The 20000-nt window shown below is 40.4% G+C and overlaps 3 protein-coding genes and 1 long non-coding RNA gene across 5 annotated transcripts in view; 1 reads left to right on the forward strand and 3 right to left on the reverse strand.

Annotated features, from left to right (window-relative positions):
- LOC146308898 (uncharacterized) overlaps positions 1 to 1503 on the forward strand; it is a 3019-nt gene extending 1516 nt beyond the window's left edge. The window contains exon 2 of the long non-coding RNA XR_014772464.1: positions 1430 to 1503. This is a non-coding gene — a long non-coding RNA (uncharacterized LOC146308898). The remainder of the gene's footprint in view (positions 1 to 1429) is intronic.
- The window catches only part of LOC146308897 (properdin-like), a 13019-nt gene extending 11368 nt beyond the window's left edge, over positions 1 to 1651 (reverse strand). The window contains exon 1 of the mRNA XM_084744535.1: positions 1504 to 1651. Within this exon, the coding sequence (XP_084600661.1) occupies positions 1504 to 1573 (70 nt within the window). The 5' untranslated portion in view covers positions 1574 to 1651. The remainder of the gene's footprint in view (positions 1 to 1503) is intronic.
- LOC146308892 (serine/threonine-protein kinase WNK4-like) overlaps positions 1 to 20000 on the reverse strand; it is a 107435-nt gene that overhangs the window by 73037 nt on the left and 14398 nt on the right. Inside the window, exons 16-24 of one of the 2 annotated variants that reach the window (XM_084744994.1) lie at positions 18622 to 18732; positions 17580 to 18103; positions 17414 to 17462; positions 15944 to 16014; positions 15131 to 15191; positions 14565 to 15042; positions 13496 to 13701; positions 13308 to 13402; positions 11679 to 11761 (exon numbers count right to left, since the gene is read on the reverse strand). In XM_084744994.1, the coding sequence (XP_084601120.1) occupies positions 11759 to 11761; positions 13308 to 13402; positions 13496 to 13701; positions 14565 to 15042; positions 15131 to 15191; positions 15944 to 16014; positions 17414 to 17462; positions 17580 to 18103; positions 18622 to 18732 (1598 nt within the window). In that variant the 3' untranslated portion in view covers positions 11679 to 11758. Of the gene's footprint in view, positions 1 to 11678; positions 11762 to 13307; positions 13403 to 13495; positions 13702 to 14564; positions 15043 to 15130; positions 15192 to 15943; positions 16015 to 17413; positions 17463 to 17579; positions 18104 to 18621; positions 18733 to 20000 lie in introns of those variants that run through there. The other variant, XM_084744995.1, reaches the window with a different exon arrangement.
- On the reverse strand, positions 5333 to 7873 carry LOC146308899 (uncharacterized). Its single transcript, XM_084744996.1, has one exon. The coding sequence runs from the start codon at positions 7591 to 7593 to the stop codon at positions 6460 to 6462; it is 1134 nt and encodes a 377-aa protein (XP_084601122.1). The 5' UTR covers positions 7594 to 7873; the 3' UTR covers positions 5333 to 6459.

The following is a 20000-nucleotide window of genomic DNA, read 5'->3' on the forward strand; positions in this document are numbered from 1 at the left end:
CAGCGAGAAACAAACATTTATTTTTCATTACTTTCATATAAAATGGATTCTGAAATGTTTTGGATCAGCAGCAAATTTTAACAGGTGAACACAATTTTCAACAGAATGAAAAAGGACATCTGATGAAGGACGTGTTCACTTTCTGTTTCATCATCATCATTATTATCATTTGATAAAACAGAGATAACACTGATAGACCTTTACTTGTGTGACATGACATCATTTCCACAAAGGAATAGAACCAACAACAACAACAAAAAATACAATAAAACAACAGTAATAATAAATAAACAACACCACAGGCGTGGAAAAAAATCTTATACAAAAAATAAAATAACATGAAAGAAATGAATCAATAAAAATGATTGTAATTATCAGATTAAATGATGATGAGTGTAAAGATATCAGAGTTTTATAAATGAGGCGTCTGGTTACTGAACATCATCTTCACACTTTGTTTCATGAGGAACTACTTTCTTTCAACAGTAGAATTATTACTTTGTTTCTAATAAAAAAAAGTCGTTTCTGCATGAAGCTGCTCAAAACGAGGTGTGAGGACGATCCCGAGTCATCAGATCCTGATTTCTGGACGGAGTTTGATTCACTGAGTTGAAGGAAACTGATCGTTGCTCTGACTGGTTTTACGTCCATCCAGTCGCCTCCAGAGACATTTTGGTCAGCGCTCTTTGAGATCAGTCCCTGAGAATCTAAAACAATCTGAGATTTGGATCTGATCCAGATCTGATCCAGATCTGATCCAGATCCAAATCTGGACCCAGATTCCAAGACGCCCAGATCTAAAAGTCTGATGACTGTGTTCAATAAATCCTCTTTGTTCCAAACAAAACTGTTCAGACGTGACTCAGACAACAAGAAGACATGAAGACCATGAAGGAAAACGTCAAGAATTCACAGCTTCAGTTCGGTTTCTAATCTAATAATTGATCGTTCTATTGATGAATCTGTGTTTTAACATCTGATTTAAAATGTTTCATCAGATTGAAACAGACTGAGATTCATCTGCTGGACTTTTATTCACTTCACTTCAGTTCAGTCGTCTCTCTGTCCATCATCTGTTTACAAAGGGGACAAAAGTCCAAATGTCCTGCGCTCAACTACATAAACAGATACTTCTCCTAAACATGAAACATATATATGTACAAGTATCAAAGTAAAAAGTCGTCCACTGTAGGACATTTCTACTGTTTCAGTTAACTGAGTCTCAGCTTCTGTCTCCCAGAGGAAGACGCCATCCTGTCTGTTTTGTCTTCTTTGTCTTTTGTTTTGTTTACATTGTTTTCATTGTTGTTATGACTTTAATGTCTTTTTTGTCCTCTTTAGGTCTTTTTGTCTTATGTTGTGTCCTCTTACATATTTTATGTATTTTCCTTCTTTTTTCTTTCTTTTTGTCCACAAACTGTCCATCAAGCTGAAATCTGTTCAGCACTTTCATCCTGACAACTAACAGACAAACAAACACATGTTAATATGGATCAGACTGACCAGAGTGTTCCACAGAAACCAGCAGTAGATCCACGACAAGAAGAACCCTGAGAACCGTCAGAACCTCCATCCTGCTGCTGCTTCAGAGAACCGGAGACAGAAACTGGAGCTTCTTTACTTTCTCTTCTGTGTGTGTGTGTGTGTGTGTGTGTGTGTGTGTGTGTGTGTGTGTGTGTGTGAGTGTGTGTGTGTGTGTGTAGGAGATCCCTACAAAGTAAACAATGAAGGTTTCTGACCTTGTTTTTTTTTTGTGTCGCTGTGTGAAGAAATCCTGTTTGTCAGTAAATGATGCAAGAATTCCTGTAAAGTTCACTGACCTCCAGAGTGACACACACACACACACACACACACACACACACACACACACACACACACACACATACTCACACACACACACACACACACACAGACACACACACACACACACACACACACACACACACACACACACACACATACTCACACACACACACACACACACACACAGACACACACACACACACACACACACACACACACACACACACACACACACAGACACACACACACACACACACAGACACACACACACACACACACACACACACACATAATGGGAAAAAGGAAGTAAAAGTGCTGAGTACTTTATTTGAATATTTATATCTGAACTTTCTCTTCCTCACATTTTATAAACAGACTCGTTACTTTAGTTTGAATAACTCTGAGGTGAATTATTGATTATTGATTATTGTTATTTTGCAACATTGTGCGCCGCCTTCCAGCATCAAGACTGATTTCAACCTGAACGAACAAAACAATAAGACACAGAAAAGGCGACTGACTGGAGGATCATCAGAGGACATCAGGACAGACAGGACGAGAAAAAAGACATAAGAAGATGAAAACAATCCAAAAGACATAAAAGACTTAACAAGATTCACCTTTTAATATTCAACAACTTTATTTGTGCAGAAACAACAAAGTTGCAGTTGCATCATCCTCAAACGGGCTCGTAGTCACACACACATTTATAAATATAAATACAGATCGTAGTGACATCAGTGTCACAAAAACACAGTATAGAATAAAGATTCATTTAAGCAATGAGAGTAAAAAAAGTGACACTACAAAATAAACAATAGAAAATATGAAAGTAGGCAATATTAAATATGAGAGTAAAGAATAAGCAATAAAGTATAGAAATACAATTAACAACAGAAAAATACAATATAAACACAAGTAAATAACTGTAGTACAACGTCAAGTGACACCAGATGAAAACAACAAACTGTGTAAAAGACAACAACACGAAAATGATGTGACGAAACATAACAAGATGAAAACAATGTAAAGGATGTAAGAAGAGAAAAACGACCTAACAGGACGAAAACGATGAAAAAGACGTGAGGAGACAAAAGTAGTCAGTAGAAATGTCTTTTTACTTTTATACTGTGAGGACATTTCAGAGCCTGAACTTCTTCACTTTTACTTTTGGGGGAATTAACTGAAGTGAAGTGTAAACAGGAAGTCTGAAGTGTAAACAGGAAGTCTGAAGTGTAAACAGGAAGTCTGAAGTGTAAACAGTAGACTTGCACCGATTTCAACTTTCTTAGCCGATTCCGATTTCCGATTTTTGAGGGGTCTGACCTCCCGATTCCAATTTTGGCCGGTTCTGATTGTCAGTCTTTCTAAAAACTGTGATTGACAGCATTCACAAACATTTTTGCAACTTTTCTTGTAAATATGTTCATAATAAGACACTGACTATTAAATATTCATTTAATACTTTCTCCAAAATCATCCAGATTACAACCAGGCCTTGTTATAATTTATATTAAGATTATGAATTGGGTGAACGTGATCTCGCGAGATCATCTCGCGGGATTTCGTGGGACGCGATTTCACGTGATCTTTTGTGGAAGCGGATGTAAACAAACCGGAGACTAACGCGGTGCAACAGTTTGAAGTAAAACTTTGCCGTGAGAAAAACAAACACAGAAGTTAAAGGAGTCTGGATGAGAAAATGTTTGAGGAGACACATCAACACAGGTTGTTTATTCTTCAGCCAGAACAGGAGGTGAGATTTTAACTGTCCCTCTGTGAACAGCAGTCTGCTGCTAGCTTGCTAGCATTAGCCTGAAGTGGGAGAGAGTTTACGGCTGTTTTGCGACATTGTCAGCTGCTCTGTCTCGTTGTGGACTGTCTGTCTTCTCTTTATCTTGTTCTTGTAATCTGTCTCTGACACCATCTTCATGCAGACGTGTGTCAGAGTGTGTAGCTGTTATCAGCGCTGTGTTGACGTCACGGTCAGTTTGTCTGCTGCGCGCATCACGTGACCATCGCGCAGAACGTGTGTGAGAATGACGGGCACAGAACCGGATTTGTGACGCTGACCGGCCGGTCACCGGTCAAGGCCAGTCACGTGAAAACCGGCCCGATTCCGAGCATTGCCGATTAATCGGTGCAAGTCTAGTAAACAGGAAGTCTGAAGTGTAAACAGGAAGTCTGAAGTGTAAACAGGAAGTCTGAAGTGTAAACAGGAAGTGCCTTTTTGTTTTGGGATTCTTTGTGGGAACATACAGACTGGAGTTTGAAGTTTTCTGGAGGAGACTGTTGCTCTGATTTCTTGGTTGCTGTTTTTTTTTTTTTTTTTTTTTTTTTTACTCTGGTTTGTGATTTACTCCAATACACTTTTTTCATTCATCACTGTTTGCAGTTGTTGTTTGTTGTTTGTTGTTTTGTTGTTTGTTGTTTGTTGTTTTGTGTTTTCTTATGGGTTTAAGAAAAGAGTTTCTGTTTTGATTTGCTCTGCTTTTGACTCTTTATGTCCGGTTGGTAAATATTATTACCAATCTATTGTTGGGCGCTGACCTAACGGGCGCTCCAGGCGTACGGACACAATGCATGTTAAATCATATCAGTTGATATAAATATTGATTATATCCAAACGTAATAATAACCAACACTTACCTGCATATATTGGTGTGTGAGCTCACAGACTGTGGAAGTATTTATTATGGGAGTCTTTGTGAGGAAGGAAGATAACTGTAAGTTTGAGTGTAAAATCAATTTTACTCAGAAAAGTTACTGTTACACATCGTTAACATGTGAAGAAGAAATCATTGAATCAGCAGCTGTTGTTTTTGTATATAAGTCAAGACACTGAAAGACCTTCAGAGAGTTTTCTCTCCAAGCTGCATGAAGTAAACAGATGTGATTCATCAGAGAAATTCTTCAGAGAACCAGCAACTCTCACTATTTAGACAAAGAACTTTTACACCAGAACCGTACTGTGAGAAACTCCCAACACAAAGTCTGCACTCTTACAGGAAGTTGAGTCCTCGTGTTCTTCATGACTATCTATCAGTTATCTATCTATCTATCTATCTATCTATCTATCTATCTATCTATCAGTTATCTATCAGTTATCTATCAGTTATCTATCTATCTATCTATCTATCTATCTATCTATCTATCTATCTATCTATCAGTTATCTATCTATCTATCTATCTATCAGTTATCTATCTATCTATCTATCTATCTATCTATCTATCTATCTATCTATCTATCTATCAGTTATCTATCTATCTATCTATCTATCTATCTATCTATCTATCAGTTATCTATCTATCTATCTATCTATCTATCTATCTATCTATCTATCTATCTATCTATCAGTTATCTATCTATCTATCTATCTATCTATCTATCAGTTATCTATCTATCTATCTATCTATCTATCTATCTATCTATCTATCTATCTATCAGTTATCTATCTATCTATCTATCTATCTATCTATCTATCAGTTATCTATCTATCTATCTATCTAAGTTTGCCGCCGACAACAAAAACTCTGAGGTTTTGACTTTTTTTTCTTGTTCATCAATAATTATAGAAATGAAATGACACATTATATATATTTGTCTTTTCAGTGTGAATGTTTGATGGTCTGTAATTGAAAGTGACAGACTGATCAGTGCTGCCACCTGCTGTCTGAGCAGCACATGACACTCATTAATCTGTGGATTCAATCACTTCATGCATGTTTATTTAAAATCATCCCACATTCATACGACACAAAGTGACTGTAACCTCAGAACAGTGAACAAAGTCCTTCAGCAGTGATTGTGTGAGTTTCCAGGTGAATCAGGTAAATTCAACTGACAGCTCTGATCATTTATTCAAACACATCAAACTCAGCTCAGTTTCCTGACAAATGCATTTCTTCTTAACATAAAGACCATTTAAAAAAGTTAAAATACAAAATGACTCTAGCTGGTTGTGCTAAAAACAAAGAATCACAATCATCCTGAATAAGAAAGAACAAGAACAGAAGAGTGAAAAATATCAACGTCCACAAAACACAGGGTCTGAGAGAAATACCACCTTAACAGAGAGGGTTTGGTTCCCTGAACTTAAAGAACATTGATGCTTCTGACAGCAGGATCCTTCAGCGTTCATGACTCTCATTATATTACCAGGCTGCAGGAGTAATGGATTACAAGGAACAGGATAACAGAATGTGGATACAAAAACAACTATAATCAATAACAGTTACAACTTTAAAAATATATAATCAGATACATTTAGTTGAAATGTGGATTATGAGCAGGATTATAGTTTTAAATAAAGAATATGCACAGACACACAGCTGACACTTCATTGACCTCATGTTTACTCTTTTAATCAATACATCATTAGTTTATCAGCTGAAATTAAAGCTCTACAGTATATTCATTTACTGACCATTCAAACATGGGTGTCAAACATAAGGCCCGTGGGCCAAAAGGGTGCCGGATGACTTTGCTCAGCAGTGATGCAGCTTCACTAAATAACTGTGGATTACATTTAGATCCACTGTGATCTGTAGATTGTGATGCACATGTGATGAGAACTTTGTTGAAAGTTCATTGAGTTTATTTTTGCAGTTGATTAAATGAATCTCTGCTCCGACTTCCTGATCCTGAGACATTTTCTATTCTTCTTTCTGTTTGGATTGTTTTTCCTGCTCGTCTTGATCCTCGTTTTCTTTAGTTTTCTCCTTCGTATCTCCTGTATCTTCTGGCTTCACATTGAAATATACGGTGTAATGATCTGATACTCTGTCATTTTGGACGGAGACAGGAGGGATGTCAACATTTCTGGAGATGACCAGATCCAGAGTATTACCTCCCTCATGTGTTGGCTCATGTACGTGCTGAACAAGGTCGTTTTGTCCCCAAAGAAAATCAAACTCGTCAGTAAAAGACCTCTTTTCCTGATCAATATGGATATTGAAATCTCCAGTCACAATGATGCTGTTGAACCGTTTGAAAACTTCATCCAATAGTTGTTGAAACTGGTCCAGAAATGCCCTGAATTGCTTCTTGTTGTAGCGTGGTGGGTGATACACGTTGATGAACAGGATTGGTTGGTTCCACTCATCATGTCTCAGAACTGCAGCAACATATTCAAATGTTGTTATGTTGGTGTTAAAATGAATTCGTTCACGCTGCAATTCATTTGTGAAGTGAATGGCTACGCCTCCTCCTCTGCCGTCCCTCACATCATAATAGAAACTGAAATTTGGTCGCGAAGTTTCTCTGAGGACTTTGACTGCATTTACCTGTTTTAACCACGTCTCTGTTGCAAGAAAGACGTCCAGGTTGTTTTCTGTTATGATCTCTTTGATCTCAGCTGTTTTGTTTCTCATTGATCGAACATTGAGCAGACCAACCTTTATTGATGCAGGTGTTTGGTTGGTGTCTTCAGTCTCATGTTTGTCTCTTTGTTTACTTTGAGTCCCCTTCTTTGGATTATGCTTTCTCCTTTTCTTTCTACCTGTCTGCTGTCTTTCATCGTCCTCTGTCTCTTCCTCACTATCACTCTCCTCTTCCTCACCATTCCTCTCCTTGTCTCCCTGATCACCCCCTCCCTGCTGATCACTTCCTGTCTGTTTACTTTGCTGACTTTCTGTCTTTTGCTCACTTCCTTTCAGCTCAGTCCTCTGGTCTTCACTTCTCCCCTGAGCTGGATTTTTCTGTCTTTCACGTTCTCGTCGACGTCTTTCCATCTCTTCTTTCTCACGTTCTCGTCGACGTCTTTCCATCTCTTCTCTCGGTTCATGCATTTGAAAGTGAGCCTTGCAGGCTGTTTTGGATGGACGCTGTGTTTTACTGTCTTTTTTTAACGATGTAGTCTCATTGATGTTAATGTGTGTCAGACTTCCTTATATGGTCATAGCCAGGCATAAGCTCTAGGCCCCGCCTCCTCCCCCGCTCTGCTTCAGAAGTTATATCGCTGCGCGCTGCTCTGCTGTCTACAATGATTTCAGTGTTAGCACGTTGAGCAATGGCTCCCAGAAAATGTTTGTTTGGGAAAGTTACCTTTGTTTATCTTTCCTAAAGAGGCGAGCGGAGTGGATAGAGCTGCTTTTTCCCGTCCAGCAAAAGAAAAATACCTCCGTGTTTGTCTGTCTGTTACGTCACAGGGGACTGTTTTGTCAATATGGGCCAGTACGAAGCTGGATTAGCCGGTAGCCGAGCTCGGCAGCCCTTCAGAACCGTCCTGAAGATCTATAAAGCTTTCTGTGTGGACGATCGTGTGTCGCTGCTCTATAGGAGTCCAGAAATCAAACACACATGCTCGGAAACCCTCCACTGTGGCTGAATTACAGTTCTGCAAACAAGAGTGGGCTGAAATTCCTCCACAGCGATGTGAAAGACTCATTGCCAGATTACAGTTGTTGGTGCCAAGGATGGTACAACCAGTTATTAGGTTTAGGGGCAACTACTTTTTCACATAGGTCCAGGTTGGTTTGCATAGCTTTTTTCCTTTAATAAGTGAAATCATCATTTAAAAACTGCATTTTGAAACATTTAAGTGCGACAGAAAAGCAAAAACAGAGGAAATCTGTAAGGGAAAAATACATCCTGACTGCTGCTCTGCTCGAGTCGTATTAAATCATATTTATCTTATTATGTTGAGGCTTATTTATTAGAGGTACACATATTATGTAAATATTATGTACATTATTGTGTGTGTATGTATCTATAGATGTATGGTGATTTGTAAATGAAGGATTGATATGCAACATGTTTTTTGTAATTGATCATATTCTAATAGAGCTGCAGTACTGGATCCATTAATTGTATTTATGTCTCTGTTGTCTTCATATGTAGTCCATAGATTTATGTATATTGATCTTTACACTGGAGGATTGAATTACACAGTTTAATATATTCAAGTGAATTGATCTGGTCTTTATGTGATAAAGTATTGCAGATCTATATAGATATTTTTCTATATATTCTACTGTATATGACTTTATTTATATGATTATTTGTTTATGTTTTTGTACATGACTGATCCTGATCGAAGCACTTTATAGTTTCAAGTTGTGAGGTTCTAGAGGTGATCGTTGAGTTCCAGTTCTTTCATCCTGTGGTTCTCACTGAGAACACACTGATTCAGCTCTTTGTTGTTGGATGAAACACGGCGACTTCCTGTCTAATTCAGTCCAGATCAGCAGCTGTACTGAGTGTCCGTCCTGTTGAAGACAGGTTTATACCATTTCTAGATTTTTCCAATGATAACCATGAATCTCTGATGTTGAGCTCACAGATCAGATTCTCTCTGTTTCCTTTATTTTTTCTTGGCTGTTTTTCTTTTTTCTGAATCAACTTTAATGTCAAACTGTTTCTTTTTCGCTCTGTTTGTTCGGGACATGACGCACAGTGAATCACAGAAACATCGTTTCACTCGACATTAATAATCAACTTTTCAATCTTCATCTCATCACGTCTGCAGCTGTTTGAGTTGATTTTTATTTCACAGAAACACTTTAAAGTGACAACAAATTAATGCAAAACAGCTTTCAGAGATTAAAAAGGTCAAATAAGAGACGTGTGTCTGGAAACATCAGCTCAGTCTGTAAATACAACAAGAATTATTCTTTATCATCTTTAAATCAAACACACTGATTCACAGAAACACTCAGAACAAGATAAACAACAAACTGTTAAAGTGCAGCTGATCGACAGATTCATCAACAATCTGAAATATTACATCAAAATACTGTGACTGAACCAGAGAAACATCAGGAACAAACCAAGAACAAACCAAGAACAAACCAAGAACAAACCAAGAACAAACCAAGAACAAACCAAACACAAACCAAGAACAAACCAAACACAAACCAAACACAAACCAAGAACAAACCAAACACAAACCAAGAACAAACCAAACACAAACCAAGAACAAACCAAACACAAACCAAGAACAAACCAAACACAAACCAAACACAAACCAAGAACAAACCAAACACAAACCAAGAACAAACCAAACACAAACCAAGAACAAACCAAACACAAACCAAACACAAACACAAACCAAACACAAACCAAACACAAACCAAGAACAAACCAAACACAAACTGAACACAAACCAAACACAAACTGAACACAAACACAAACCAAACACAAACCAAGAACAAACCAAGAACAAACCAAGAACAAACCAAACACAAACCAAACACAAACCAAACACAAACTGAACACAAACACAAACCAAACACAAACCAAACACAAACCAAACACAAACTGAACACAAACACAAACCAAACACAAACCAAACACAAACCAAACACAAACTGAACACAAACACAAACCAAACACAAACCAAACACAAACTGAACACAAACACAAACCAAACACAAACCAAACAAATAAAATGAGTCCAATCATCATCAGTGACGTTCTGACGGCAGAAAACACCAACCAGCAAAATGTGGTTCTCTAAATGTTCTGAGTAGATTTGATTATAGTTGTGGGAACGTGTCTGGAACATTCCTGCATCACGTTCCCTGGATGTTAAAATGAGTTTTTCTGACTAAAACTAACCTTATTGAAACGTTCCCAGACTGTTCTGGAAACGTTTGTTTTCAGTTCTGGGAATGTTCCTGTGTATCTGACTATAATTAACATTACTGTTCTGTTCCCAGAACCTTCTGAACTGTTTAACAAGGTTACTAGAACGTTCCCCCTAAACGTTCCCTTTTCAGTTAAAGGAGAGTTTTTCCCAACATAGAACTAACATTGTTCTCAATGTTCTCAGAGCATTGTGGGAAGGTTATTAAAATATTCTAGGAAGGTTACGTAGTAGTTGAATGTTGAAAACTAATGTTCTGGTAATGTTCTGATAATGTTCTGGTAATGTTCTGATAATGTTCTGGTAATGTTCTGATAATGTTCTGGTAATGTTCTGGTAATGTTCTGGTAATGTTCTGGTAATGTTCTGGTAAAATCATCAGGGAAGTTTCCTTCTTTTGGGAATAAGATCTTTAGTTGTGGGAGTGTTACCAGAAAGAAACCCTGAGAGAACGTTGTGGGAATGTTTTGGAACGTTAGGAAAATGATTAAAAGAACATTTGTTTTGTGTTTTCAGAGAACGATGATGTTTGACTTCAGCTGTCGGCTCATTTTTCTCTTTAAAAGTTTAAAATCAGCTGAATGTGATGTTTTAAACCTGCAGAACCTCAAGAGACAAACAGGAATAAAGTTCAAATGAGAACATGTTCTCCCATCAGGCTCCAATAGAACATGTTCTCCCATCAGGCTCCAATAGAACATGTTCTCCCATCAGGCTCCAATAGAACATGTTCTCCCATCAGGCTCCAATAGAACATGTTCTCATGTTAGCCTCAATATTTTCTGACTAAAGTGCTGAAATGTCGTTAAAATATTGAGATTAAAAATCTAAAACAGAAAGAATCAAACTCAGAAAGTCATAAAGTGACGTGTGTGTGTGTGTGTGTGTGTGTGTGTGTGTGTGTGTGTGTGCGTGTGTGTGTGTGTGTGTGTGTGTGTGCGTGTGTGTGTGCGTGTGTGTGTGTGTGTGTGTGTGTGTGTGTCTGTGCGTGTGTGTCTGTGTGTGTGTGTGTGTGTGTGTGTGTGTGTCTGTGTGTGTGTGTGTGTGTGTGTGTGTGTCTGTGCGTGTGTGTGTGTGCGTGTGTGTGTGTGCGTGTGTGTGTGTGCGTGTGTGTGTGTGTCTGTGTGTGTGTGTGTGTGTGTGTGTGTGTGTGTGTGTGTGTGTGTGTGTGTGTGTGTGTGCAGAGTGTGTCCGGTGTTTTGCACAGTTCGATCAGACTCTGGGTCAGTGTGCAGAAGAGCTCGGTGAGGTGGATGAAGATGACTGCTGTCTGAACCCCCCCCGTGCGTGTGTGTGTGTGTGTGTTCATGGAGGACTCCTCTTCATCATCACTCTTCATCGTCTTCGTGTCGTCAGTGGCTCCGCCCTCACTGGAAGGTCAAAGGTCAAAGGTTACTCTGAGATCAGCTGAAGTCAGTAAAGATCGATCAGACTCGTCTCTCTCTTTAGCCAATCAGAGTCCTCCATTTTCTCCAGAGTGCATCATTAATCTGAATCTGCAAAGTAACTAAAGTTACAAGTAAAAAGTACAATAACTGCCTCTGAAATGGAGAAAAGTAGAACGTAGAGAGTATCAACCTAAAAAAGTACTTAGAGTACTTTAGTTACTTTTCACTGCTACAAAATTCAGAATAATTTATGAAACACTGGATTATTGATTTCAGACAGAAGTAATCAAACTCAAATATCATCAGCTGTAGCCAGCTAGCTAACGAAGCTAACATTAGCCTCATGATTTGTAATATTTTAAAGTTAGATTCTTTAATATTCAGTCGATGTCAAACAAACAGACTCCTCCCTCAAACATGAACTTAATCTTGTTGTCACTTTAATTTGAATTTAAACCAAAATAAATCAATTTAAACACCACTGGTTTTCATAAAACAGCAGGTTTTAGATGAGAGTCTTGAATTAAAGGGTTCTTCTGTGTTTTTTCACTGCAGGTTTTGTGTCTAATGGGAACAGCAAATACTGTTTTCTTAGCTAGACAGCTAAGAAAACAAACTTGATCACGTTCACCCAATTCATAATCTTAATATAAAATTATAACAAGGCCTGGTTGTAATCTGAATGATTTTGAAGAAAGTATTAAATGAATATTTAATAGTCAGTGTCTTATTATGAACATATTTACAAGAAAAGTTGCAAAAATGTTTGTGAATGCTGTCAATCACAGTTCTTAGAAAGACTGAAAATCAGAACCGACCAAAATCGGAATCAGGAGGTCAGACCCCTCAAAAATCGGAAATTGGAATCGGCTAAGAAAGTTGAAATCTGTGCAAGTCTAAACAATATAGTGTGTTTTAATTTTTTAAAAATCTAGCTAGTACAGAGTGGTCTTATTAGCTTCCAACAGACCTCAGCTTCACTAAACTTGGACTTAATAAACTCAGATTAGCTTTGAATTGTGCAGCTTTAATTAAGATCTCATTAATTTTTTTGGGGCTTTTTGCCTTTATTCAGACAGGACAGCTGAAGATGTGACAGGAAAGGGGGGGGGGGGGGGGGGGACATGCAGTAAATGTGCTGCAGGTGGGAATCGAACCAGCAGCTGCTGCAGAGGACTGACAGCATCAACACGTGATGCGTGATGCAACACGTGATGCGTGATGCGATCTACCAGCTGAGCTACAGTATGTTTGTGTAATAATAATAATAATGATGTGTATTTAATGGTAGTTTTGTTTGTGTAATAATAATAATAATGTGTGTTTAATGGTAGTTTTGCAGATTAAATAAGTATTTGTAGAGTAACAGTCTGTCAGTGGAACAACTGACCCCGTCAGTGACGACCTGTGACGTTGTGTTTTTGTCTGGAGGGATTGTGTTGCTTCTCAGTTTCACAGCTGATGGCTGCAGTCGTCACTTACACACACAAACATCTTGTTAAAGTTTCCTGTGACATCATGAGCTCACCATGAGGCTGTGTTCGGGGGCAAAGGTCACGCCTTTCCCTGCTCTCTCCTGAGATCCGCTGCTGCTGCCGCTGACCGAGCTCTTCCTCATGATGCCTGAACCACAAACATCGCTGTTATTATTTCATGTCATCATTATTATTATAAACTTTATTTCTGTGTCTTTCAGGCTGCAGTGTCTCCTCCCACCTGCAGGGGGCGGCACGTCCAATCTCTGCAGGCTGTTTTTGCGGGAAGGAGGGTAGTTTCCTGTCTTGGAGATGCGGCGTTGGCGGTGGTTCAGCATGGCGGCCGGAGCGACGATTCCAGGGGGCGGGACTTTACCCATCCTCAGGTACAAGTCCTCGATCTCTTGCTTCTGATTGGCCTGCAGGTCGTGCACCTCTGCCAGGTGTCTGTGAGGAGGGAGGTGTTTAAAAAAAAGGGAATTAATTTTCTGACGGTGACTAACTGATTTACTGGCTGATTTGAACTGTGACTGTTTTTGAATGTGGGTTATATTTTAGATATATTTATGTTTTAAACCTGAAAATGGACAAATTTATAGATAATTCAAGACCGGATAAACTTCAGTCTGTAGGACGTCATGTGGATTGTGATTAAACAGGCCATGATATCTTTGTAGGCCAGATTACACATCTCCAACAGGATCCTACATTTCCCATAATGCAACTTTTTTTTAAAAAGTCTTTTGGATTTTTCCTGCCTGGTAAACAAACACATCTTTCAAACTCTGCCCCTCAAATTTATGACGTTTCAGTTTGTTTGTTTTTTAAGATTTCTGTGATAAACTGGAGATAAAAACGGGCTGCAGCTCATGATGATGACCGTGTGGCTGTATGAGGCGACGCTGGTGCTTTAAAATGATTGGTCAGATTCACTGAAGTCTCACAAACACAAACACACTAACAGATGGAGGCAGCAGACCAACAACTCCTGTGTTCTCTGAGCTAAAATCACTGATTTTATGACTGGAGTTTGGTTGGTTTGTAGAGAGATGTTTGTCTGATGTAACGGTGGTTTCCTGTCAGAAAAGTCTGTCTGACAGAAAGACAAAGAGGAGAACATTTTCTAAATAAAACACACAAACTGATTTTTTAGGTGTTTAAAATACTGACTGTAGATAAGAACCTCGAACAAACTTTGAAATGAGCCTAAAACGTCTCTGTGCAGACGACAGGAAATATTTTCACAAGCAGAGACACTAACAGAGACGCATTTAGGAAAACATCATCGTCATCACTGATCCACCAATCACCTGTCACGGAGCTCCTGCAGCTCCACCCACATCTCCTCACTCTCGCTCTCCGATTCGTCAGAGCTGACGTAGGGCGCAGAGCGGCTCCACGATTGGCCGAAGTTCCCGGGGTTGATGGGTGACCCCTCCCTCAGACTGATGCTCAGCCTCCGACTCCCCCTCCTCTTCCTCTCCTCCTCTTCCTCCTCTTCCCTCCTCCTCTTCTCCTCTTCCTCCTGTCCTCCAGCGTTGTCATGGTGACCAAGAAGATATCCAGGTGGGGAGATGGTCACTGTGCTGATGCTGCTCTCTGATTCGCTATGCTGCTCTGTGCTGCTGCTGTCCGAGCTCTCTGATTGGTCCGGTCTGGAGGGAGGCGGGGAGTGGGCAGTGGGTGTGGCTTGATTGAGGGGGCGGGGCTCCTGATTACGGACAGCAGGGATGTCTGTAGAGGGCGTCACCTGGAAACGGCCGACGGAGAAGACGGAAGTTTTCTTCACTGAAAGAGGAACAGAAGAAGAACATCAGAACGTCCTGACGGTGGCGCCACAACAGAGAAGATGAGGACATTTAAATCTGTGTCTCACCCTCCTGTATGGGGGACAGTCTGGGGGACAGTCTGGGAGACGGGGGGACAGGGGAGGACACCTGGACAAGAGGAAGAACATCATCATCATCAGTTATTTATTATTTATGGTTTCTGATCAGATCCTTACTGAGACTCATTTCTGCCTGGAAAAAGACAAAACATCATCATCATAAATTATACGAACGAGAAAAAAAGATCAGATTTCAACTTTTATTATAACTTCTCTTTTATCTCTTAATTATCGTCTTTTATGTCTTTTTGTCGTCTTACATCTTTTAGGTTTTTGTTTGTCTTTGATGTATTTTTACGTCCTCAACGTTCTTTAGGTTTAGTTTGGTTCCATCACTGTTAGGAAGTTTTCATCCTGTTACGTCTTTTGATTCTGTCTTTGACGTCTTTTTGTTTTATTATGTCTTTTATTTAGTCTTTATTTTAATACATGTTTTACATTGTGTTGATTTTTGTCTTTTTACATAGTTTTAATGTTGTTACATCGTTGACATAAAGTGTGTTTTGTTATGTTTGATTTTGTTTTTTTCTTATATTTTTCTTGTTTTCTGTCATTTTCTTCTTGTTGCATATTTTTTCTCTTCTTATGTCCTTTACATGGTTTTTGTTTTCTGAAATAGTTTCTCATAATTTCAACTTTTAATTGTAACTTTGACTTTCTATCATATTCTTCTGCCTTACAGTGGACAGAAACGTTCCTCCATTGATCCAAATTATTGAGTCAAATTAAAACAGTTAATTATTATAACAACAGTTCAATAAGTTTAATTAGATATTTAAAAAAAAAAAACGTGTTTCTTACTCTGTCCTGAAGGGTGGAGACGGGCGGAGACGAGGTGGAGGAGGAGGAGGAGTCAGAGACGACCTCTGAACCTGTGAACAACATAAACCATCAGTGAGTCTGTTCGGTCAGCTGTGATGTCACTGTGATGTCACTATGAGGTCACTGTGATGTCAGTGGGACGTGGAAGAGAAGAATCTTTCATAAAGTTTCAGAAGAAAACAGAGATGATGACAGTTTTAATGTTTCTCTGAAGTCCATCCTGAAGGAACTTTGAGAATCATTAAAGTTTTAGATCTTTCTGTGTTTTATATATTTTCATTTTTTCTCTGTTCCTTCACTGGTGGACGGTTTTTTCTGACGTCTCTTTTTCTCTGATCTCTATTTATTTTTCTCCCTGTGTATTAATAACATCAGCTCTTTGGATGACGGCTGTAAGATGCGTTTTCATGCTGATGATGCTGTTTTTTATTCATCTGTACCTGAAATAATAACTGAAATTTAAGTGTTTATTAGACCTTTTGACAAAATAAAAAAAAAAAAAAATATTTACACGCATGATTTTTTTAGTATGTGAAGCATTTATGAAAATGAATTGATCACAATAATTTGGATTTTAGAAACAATAAGTCATGACTCTTGGTTTGGTTCTTTTATTTCAGATTTTGGTCGTCAGAAACAGTTCAGTCAATGTAAACTGAATTGATCGATGTTGTTTTGGTGAAAATCAATAATTAGCATTCACTCGCTCAGAACTGAAATCATGAGAGCAGATTGTATAATTTAATTTCTGCTCTAAATTGATCTTAAAGCGAATGAACTTTCCCTCAGTGTCTCCTCCTGTTCTGATGTGAGGATGATGAAGATCTCCAGTTCATAAAACTCCTGGAGCTTCAGCAGAAAACTGAACTGCAGACAAAATCCAGAACAACTGAAGTGACCAGTTTGAAAATGTAAAAACAAAATGTCTCCATGCTGCTGGTGTGGTTTAATCCAAGTGTCTGTAAGCCACAACATTAGTTGGTCGAGAGCCTGTGACCTGCTTCAGGCGTGTGATATTTAGACTTAAAACTTAAAACTGGTCACTTCAGCTGTTCTGGATTTTGTCTGCAGTTCAGTTTTCTGCTGAAGCTCCAGGAGTTTTATGTTTTTTGTGAACTATTAATGCAGATTGCATCATGAAACTCAACAGAATATTGATTGAAGGATTCATAAATAAATGATGTTTTCAACCTGATTCTACTGTAAAATAAAGTGCAAAATATTCAGTAATTACACGTTTCACCAAAGTAAACATTAATATTAGGAAAAATATAATTGTTTTCATATTTATTGTAACTTTTTCAAGATTAACAAAGATTTCCTGCCAAAAAGGTGCGAGTCACAACATGAAGGCAGCCATGTTGGATGTTGTACCCAGAGGCCACTGATGATCCACCAGAGGGCAGAAGACCTGACTGACATGTATTAGGATGATAAATATGGACTCACCATGAGGGGGCGGAGCTAAGCCGATCCTCTGCTGAACAAGACTGTGAGGCTGAAATGAATGAATGAGTGAATGAGTGAAAGGCTGGATGAAGGAATGACTCGAGGCGCTCCTGAACGCACCATCACTAAACAGGTAAACCTGTGTCATGCTGTAACAGGAGCTCACCTGTCTCTCAGGTGTGTCCGCGGTCTGCCCGGACAGCGCCACCTGCTGGCTGCTGGGGGCGGAGCCTGTCTGAGGGGCGGGGGGACTGTAGGCGGGGAAGGGAGCGGAGAAGGGGGCGTGGCCAGCGGGATGGAGTTTAGAGCCCAGGGATGGAGACATGGGGGGAGTGAGGGAAGGCTGGGGGGAGGGGAACGATGGGCGTGGGTGAAAGCCTTGGTTAGGGGTCCCAGGTGGGGGCATGAAGGAGTGGGCCACGCTCATGGCCAGAGAGAGGACATTGGCCAGAGAGAAGAGAGGCTGGTCAGGAGGCGGCCAATGAGGAGGGGGAGGAGCTGAGGAAGAGGAGGCGGGGCTGTGGAGGGAGGGGTTACTGTGGACTCTGGGGAGACCAGTGGAGGAACTCTGAGGGGGGAAGGCGGCGGTGTAGGGGGAGTAGGGGGGAGACGGGAGGTGATACTGAGGAGGAGGGGCAGAGTCTGGGTGGGGGTAATGGAGAGGGTATGGGGGGGGCTGATGGGAGGAGGCTGGAGAGAGACGGAGAGGGAGGGGGAGTCGGGGTGAGGGGGGTGAGATAAGACAGAGAACAAGAGGATTTACCAACATGGAAACAATTTTCTTTAAATGTGTTTAACAGAAACAACAGAGGCTCTGGGACGCTTCCCTGAGGGACGCCATGATTTACTGAAGACAAAAAAACAAGACAATTAATCAATGATCGATTAATCCGTCCTTAAGAATTTGATCAATCAAGTAAAATTGAATCAATCTACTATCAAATCTGAAATATAACAGTTATGAGCGCGCTCGCAGACTGACAGCAAATGTCATATGTTTGTTTTTAATAACAATCGATTAATTGATTGTTAATGTTACCAATGATCAATTAAAGATTCCAACCAATTCCCAACCGTAGATTTAATGAAATGCTTAATTGATAACAAACTGTGACTGAACATTTATTGAAATGAGCTTCTACATTTTAAAAAATGGGGATAATATGTGTCTGTTGTAGATGAATGAAGAGATCAAAGTGTTTGTGTACCTGATGAGGTGTGGAAGGACTGTGACCTCAGAGGTCTGACGGAGGGCGTGGCCTCAGAGTCGATGTGGAAGTCTACGCCCTTCAAGGGGGAGGGGTCAGCATCTGCAATGTCTGATGGGAAGACAAAATTTTAAAGGAGAGGGACACATTTTGGCTGCCTCGCATGTCCTGCGTCTGTTTGAAGCGATAAATCCTCAGATATTAACACCACACACACACACACACACACACACACACACACACACACACACACACACACACGAACGCAAACATGTGGTTAAACAACAGTAAATCTGCAGCCACACTAATGCACCCTCAGAAAAACATTTCTAAAACAATCACTGTTTCTGTACGACTACTCAACTTTTTTTTCAGTGAGCCACAGTACATTTCTGCACAACAATATTTAACCAGATCGTCATGTTTTAACACATTTCTGCATCATCTGTGATGTGAAAACATCAGATTTTCTCACAGTCAGAGACATTTAAGGTCTTCATCCTCCTGTAGTTCAGTTATAAAATCAGCTGTTGTCCAGCATCACCTGCGCTCCACGCTCTGCGCTCCACGCTCTGCGCTCCACGCTCCGCGCTCCTTTACGCTGTGAATTTAGGATTTATTTGGACCAAACCAGAGTTGATGATTGTTGGACAGTGGAAAGATGAACCACGATGTTTTTGTTGAGTTTTATTTAGTTTCTGTAAAGTTTGATGAAGCTGATGATGATGATGATGAAGGATTCTGTTGAGTTTGTTGAGATCAATAAATCAGCTGTTTCTGTTTAAACCAAACGTCTCTTCCTCTTTAAAAAAATCTCTCTGACTGCAGTGATCCTTTCCTTAATGATGTCAGACACTAACAACAACAATCTCAGCCTGTCAGAGACAAAAACAAGCGTCGGCTGTCCTGCGCTCCGTGGTGCGCTCTGGTGAAGCGTCCGACGGCGCGTCGGCTGTCCTGCGCTATGCGGTGCGCTCTGGTGAAGCGTCCGACGGCGCGTCGGCTGTCCTGCGCTCCGCGGTGCGCTCTGGTGAAGCGTCCGACGGCGCGTCGGCTGTCCTGCGCTCCGTGGTGCGCTCTGGTGAAGCGTCCGACGGCGCGTCGGCTGTCCTGCGCTATGCGGTGCGCTCTGGTGAAGCGTCCGACGGCGAGTCGGCTGTCCTGCGCTATGCGGTGCGCTCTGGTGAAGCGTCCGACGGCGCGTCGGCTGTCCTGCGCTCCGCGGTGCGCTCTGGTGAAGCGTCCGACGGCGCGTCGGCTGTCCTGCGCTCCGCGGTGCGCTCTGGTGAAGCGTCCTGGTGCGTCGGCTGTCCTGCGCTCCGCGGTGCGCTCTGGTGAAGCGTCCGACGGCGCGTCGGCTGTCCTGCGCTCCGCGGTGC

The sequence above is a fragment of the Lutjanus erythropterus genome, chromosome 19 (genome assembly GCF_056507025.1).
Source record: "Lutjanus erythropterus isolate fLutEry1 chromosome 19, fLutEry1.hap2, whole genome shotgun sequence".
In the NCBI taxonomy this organism is placed as follows: Eukaryota; Metazoa; Chordata; class Actinopteri; order Lutjaniformes; family Lutjanidae; genus Lutjanus; species Lutjanus erythropterus.